We start from the raw sequence: 6,035 nt of genomic DNA on the forward strand, positions 1-6,035 counted from the left end.
CTGGGGTATTTGATCTTGGCTGCTAGAATGGGGACAGAGGGAAGGTGTGTAAAAGTACAGACAATCGGGGTTGGTCTATCTTTCTCTGCTTTCAAAGCCTGTTCAAGGCAGGCAACTTTGTTGCCCCCTGTTGGATTATAGCAAAACTGCAAAGCCTAATTCATTCTCCATTCTCAGCTGCATGCTTTCCCATGTCTGTTCAGAGCTCATTTCCCTGAGGAGAGATGCTATTAAATACACTGTTCCCATAATGCTGTCATCACAGGATCTCAAAGCCTTTTACATTCACTAAACCTGACAAGCTCCAGGATAAGTGGCGCTTGGGGTGAAGTGCCTAATGCAAAGTCCCACGTCAAGTCAGTGGCAAAGCTGTGACTAGAGCCCTGGAGTGCTCCTGCTTTCACTGCTCCAATAGACAGCTTCCCCTCTGGAGACTTTCCAGATGTCCTCAGCCTAGCCTCTTTCATCTGTCTCTCGCAGGAAGGAAAAGTGTGTTGCAGCCAGTTCTCTTTCCAGCTTTGGGATGTTGATTGTCATTTGGCTGCCTGGCGTTTGTTATGCAGGCTGGTTTAGCTATTTTCAGTATTTTTTTTTTTTGGTTTGGAAAAACTTCCTGAATTCTGAGCGCTGCATAGATGCTTCTGTTTGAATCTAAAGGTATGAATATAAGAACTTGTTCTCTCCCCCCGCCCCCTCCTCCTGCAGGGTCTCATCTGGAGTTTATGAGCCAGTGGTGATTGAAACCCGTTAAATGTGAAGAACAGGGTAGACCTGCTGGCAACAGACCCCCTACCCCGTCCTCTGCAACACGGATGCCAGTCGTTACCTCTCTACATGCAACATTCCAGAAGGGATTTCTCCAGACCCCGCCCCTTACGTTTGCACTGCAGAACTCCTCCGAGACCATACCACTCCAGAACGTGCACTTTTCCTGACTTGGCATTAACTCCCCACTCATCCCAGTGCTTCGAAACACCCCTGAATTCCCTGCAGGTCCAAGGGGTCTGTCTGGAAGCCTTCTCTTTGCTGGAGGATGTTCCTCCCTTCCCCAGTCCCTCATTCCACGCATTGTTTCCTTACTAGGGATTTCTTCACTCCTGTATCTGCAAACCATTGGGTTGTACCACTGTGAACTTTTCAAACCACTGAAGGGGAAAACCAGAACTGACAAACCAGGAAAGCAGCTCCTTGTCGAAACAATGAGCTGGCCACTTGCAGGATACTTGATTCCACTGATTCTGCATTGTGGTTTGCAAGGAAACTTCACCTCCGATGGCAACATTTTACTGAGCAGTGAATCTGAAAAACCAACCCCCCCCCCAGTCATCTGCTCATAGGAAACCATTTCCCAAAAGTGCATTTCAGAAAACTAATGGAACAGACAGAGATGGAACTCGATGTTAAAGGTTAAATGCTATCGCTTGTTAGCATCACTAACTGCAGTACCGCCTTCCACTGCTGGGCATGGGAGGCCATTTTCATCAGTTGGTATTAGCAGGAGCACTTTAGAAATTCCATATGTGCCCAGAACAGGTTGTGTAATTTGGTTGTGGTGATCTCTTCCGTCATGGCAAGGGTGGCTAAATGGTTGTCTTTCCCAACCAGAGCCAGTGAGGGAACTGTTTCTGGTTGGCCCTTCGTGCCATGTGAGAAGGGAGCCATTGTCAAGTCAGTCCCCTCCTATGTTGGGGAGCAGCTTTGACTAATGCAGAAAGAAATGGCTAAATCTCCACTACTTTGGAGTGGGGCCCTCCTGCTGCACTAGCCACCGTAGCCATTCTCCTCCGCTCCTGACATGTGAACTCTGGGTCTGACAGGCTTACAACTGGTCTTCTTGGTTGATCTTTTCATGTTTGAGCTTTCAGACATTAACTTCAAACATTCGATGTGGCAGAAAAGAGGTGAGCCTTTTTCAACTCCCACTTGTAGATTTCTCCCGGCAGCTGAACTACAGGTGAGGATCTAGGCAGGCTCCTGCCTTGGGTTGGCTGCAGGCTGCATTTGCAGCCCTTTCTGTACAGATGCTTTCAGCCTATAAGCTATTTCTGTGTGGTGCCCGTTCCTTTTTTGCTGTTGTTCTGTAGTAGCACTCGGCAGCCATGCACTTTGACTAACAGCACACTCCAGGTCACTGGCTACACACATGCGTGTGCACACATCCTATTTCTCTCACAACATGCTGTCCCATTTTAGCAGGAAGAAGAAATTGGTAATGGATCGTTTTTTGTTTTTCAAATTCTTAATTATGGCCAAGCTTTTTTCAGGACTAAAGGTTGTGTCCCAGGGTAACTAGAACGCATGTAGATGAGCTGCTGAGAAAGGCAATTCCACAGAAGATTGCAAGACTGAAGGGGCCTGGATTTCTAATCTGACTAGCACTGGAGGCTTGGATGGGGAGGATTCTGTGAGCAGCATAGCAAGGCTGGCTCTAGCTATTCATGCCACAGACCTGCCAGTCCCTCTTCTTGTGTACTGTAGCTGTGCAGACAGCATCTGAGGGGCACTTTTTTTCGCCCACCTACCTTCCCCTCAGAGAGAATTAACTAATTGTGGCCTAGGCCCGTCAAACCTTCTGGTTGAACATGGGAAAGAGCTGGTTGGACCAAGTCTGTCCAAAGCCAAGGCCCTTTCGCTCTTGCCTATATTTTAATCATAATCACCTCTCCGCTCGGGTTGGCACCAGGTTGGTGAGATGTCGAGCTGGCTTAGGTAGGGCTGGCTCTGCGCTGTTTAGGATTCCAAAGGTTTGGAGAAGGGGGAGAATTAGTTAATTGCCTCTCCCTCCAGAGCTGCTGCCGGAGAGGCTGGGTCGGCTGGCACAGCGCCCCTCCAGCAGTACTTCACACTGCTTTCCTTGTGAGCAAAGGCACTCTATGGTGCAGAGCCTTCTGAATATAACGGGAGCGATGGGTGAATGGTGGGCATGCAGCACTCCTGGAAACCGGCTCCTAAATTCCTGCAGCCTTCCAGCAGCACTTCAAGGACTTGAGAGGAGACAAGTAACACAGGAATGAATCCAAAGCCAGGTCAGTTTAGCTGCTTCCCTCTGGTGTCCATCTTGCTTGTTACTCCAGCAATGGCTGGGAACCAAGAGCCTTTGTTCTGGGCTCCAGCTGGCAAGAGATGTAACTGGTGTGGGAGGGGCCGTTTGCTGTGACATGTCACAAAACACTCTTTGGGATAAAGGGAGAAATAGCTCCTTCGAGGGAGACAAAAGGAGGAGCAGGTTAGCTGTCAAGAAACTGTGTCCTCCCCCGTCACCAGGCCGGCAAGCAACCCTAACCTCTGATCCTGAGATGCTGGAGAGCTGCAGCCTTTCTGTAGATTGCTCTCTCTGGCTTTGCAACAGTTCAGTGCTCTGCTGTTTAAATCTTGACAGTTTTTGTGCCTCTTGGTCTTGTTCCCTGGCAGTGGTTGATGAGTTTGTAGATGTTGGTCTGTTTGCAACTTTTAGCTCAGACCCCTCCTGTTTTGAGTAAGAGAGCAGCCCTAGTCATGTGGAACAAGTGAGTACAGCTAACCTTTGATTGTTCAGAACAGGGCCCAGGGAGGAGTTGTCTTTCCGCATACCACACCAAATTCCAGCTTCGCATCCTCCCTCACAAGTGATGCCCAACAGTACTGCAGCCTGGTGCTGCATGTGTACTTTGGAGCACAGAGGGAGGCTGAAGAGGCATTGGGATCATCTGGGCAGCAGGTCTGCTGCCTGGCTGGAAGGTTTGTATCTTGCAAGCACTTTTTTCCTCATGGCATTGCTGGTATTAGTTGCTAGTTGGGATGCTGAAGAATATTTTGCGAGTTTGTCAAACTTAAACCACTGGTTAATTTCCAAGTTTTTTTTTTTCCTTGAAGTTTATTGAATTTTTATAAACCCAGCAGGCTGGTGTTGTCGTTGTTTCATTGGTATTTTATTCCAGGGGGGTTAAGGGAGGTAACTTTTCCTCCCCCAATTGTCCCCTTCTCAGAGGATCCAGAAGTGAACTAGGCAAGGAAAGGGCCCTCTGGTGAGATTTTGCATCCCTGATAAATGGTGTCGGCCCTGGTCTCTGGTGCAGGAGAGCAGGATGGTTAAGCTGGGCTGACCCAGGGGAGCAGAGCTGGATTCCCTGCTCCCCTGCCCTCAGCCCCCAGGGCCAAGTTGGAATGGACTGGATTCCCCATTACAACAGATTAACATTTCAAGACCTTTCTATTTGGAAGCCCACTGCAAAACGTGGGGTCTTCAGCCTAATATCTTTTTTACTAACTTTTTTTAAGAAACCATAAACTGAAGAATTATCTGGGGAAGGGCAGATCATGACTTGGCGTAGCCCCCAAATGAGTCAGGGAAGGAGACTGGCTCGGCTCTGCTCTGGGTGGGAATGAGAATGGGGAAAGGATGACCTAACGCCTCCAGTTTCTCTGTGACTGGCACTTTAAATGGGAGCTTTCATGCTGTCCTGATGATTTAAGGACAGCCGGTTTCTTAGTGTCTTCCCCTCCCCACCCCCCGAGGGAAAGTTTAGCCCTTTTAAATGTTTGTTTTGGTTTTTAGAGTGTTTTGAACTGGGCTGAGATCTGAAGAAAGTTGTTGCATTAAAATGTAATAGGAGGGATTGATTTTATTTTATTGCGTCGTTTTAAATTCATGGTTGTGCAGCTGGACTCTGCACTCACCACCCTCTGGGAAACTTCACTCCAGGTACGCGTGAGACTAGAGTGCCCAGGTGAAAGGCTCCCCTCCTGGGGAGAGGGAGCTGAGCAAACCTTCCCCACCCTGTCCCCTTGCTGCCTTACCTCAGGAGCTGCTAACTAATTCATTGCTCCTCTCCTCTCCGCCAATCCCAAGCTGAGGGAGTTGCTGCTCCAGTGACTCAGTCCTGTAGACAGGGCTGATCTTTATGGGCCTGTTCCCACAAACGCTGCGCCCGGTAGCGAGTTTTTGTGGTTCTTACAAGCCGGCACCTCTACCTAATGGGCTGATCCTGCAAAGTCCAGTCCCCATCCCCCAAGCTGCATTTTCCATCAGCCCTCCTCTGCAGTCCTAACCCAGTCTCCTCCACAGCTTCATGGAGCTGTTGCTGCTTCCCAGTGGGTAGGAGTGAGCATAGAAAACCTGGGAAATCACAGGAACTTGGAAGGTTTGAGCTGGAGGTGCAGCTGATCCTCTTACTTGTCTTGAGAGCATAAGAAAATGTTTGTTAAAGCCCATATTTTTTCATGTGAGGGGAAAGGGGAGATTGTTTGTTTGTTTTATTCTCTTGAACATGAATTGAGCTCAGTGATCTTCAGAAGAGAAGCGCACTCGATTTATATTCAGATGCTATAGAGAGAGATTACAGATATTTTTGGAAAGGGAATGGGTCTATGCAAACTTCCAAAATGGCTTGAAAGAGAATTTAACGTTTTTTTTTTTTACTTTGAAATCTAAAGAAGAGAAAATCTAATTTTTTTTCACAAAGCAGAAGTGTGTGGAGAAAGAAGCTACTTCCACGGCTCTATTTTAATGATGATTCACAGAAAGTTTATGGGCTGGAGGGAATGACTATTTTTCACCATTTTTTATCTTGCTCCTCTAGTTTTTGTTTCTTTTCTAATGGAATGCTGTGCTGTCTTTGATTCAGCAGATCGTGTCTGTATTTTCTGTATCTGGTTCCTAATGTAGAGAAATAACAAATATAAGAGGAAATCACTATAATGTCAAATGTTGTTACGGTTTTGGGGAAAATAAAGGTTTTTTTGGTACTTCACTTATTGATCTTTGGCTTGTTTCCCGCACTCCCCCACCCCCAATGCATCCTGGGGTTTCTTAATTTCCTTGCTGATGAAAGTGAAGCTGTGCATGTGCAGTACCTAGCACAGTGAGCTCCTGCATGTCACTGAATAGAAATAATTGACCCATGGAATCCCTCCATGAATTCTGGGACAGCAGCTAAGCTATGAAAGGCTTATTTAGCAGGGCTCTCCATCCCTTGACTTAATTACTGGAAGTGGGTAGGAAGGGAAATCGAGAAGGTTGCAAACACCACAAGCCCCAGCACCCAATGTGGAGTGGA

General features: G+C 47.6%; 1 protein-coding gene across 2 annotated transcripts in view; it reads left to right on the plus strand.

The window, feature by feature from the left end:
* FAM102A (family with sequence similarity 102 member A) overlaps positions 1–5,729 on the plus strand; it is a 44,405-nt gene extending 38,676 nt beyond the window's left edge. For both annotated transcript variants that reach the window (XM_030535492.1, XM_030535493.1), the window contains exon 12: positions 706–5,729. In XM_030535492.1, the coding sequence (XP_030391352.1) occupies positions 706–751 (46 nt within the window). In that variant the 3' untranslated portion in view covers positions 752–5,729. The remainder of the gene's footprint in view (positions 1–705) is intronic.
* Positions 5,730–6,035: the final 306 nt, after the last annotated feature.

Source organism: Gopherus evgoodei, chromosome 16 (assembly GCF_007399415.2).
Source record: "Gopherus evgoodei ecotype Sinaloan lineage chromosome 16, rGopEvg1_v1.p, whole genome shotgun sequence".
NCBI classification, from domain to species: domain Eukaryota; kingdom Metazoa; phylum Chordata; order Testudines; family Testudinidae; genus Gopherus; species Gopherus evgoodei.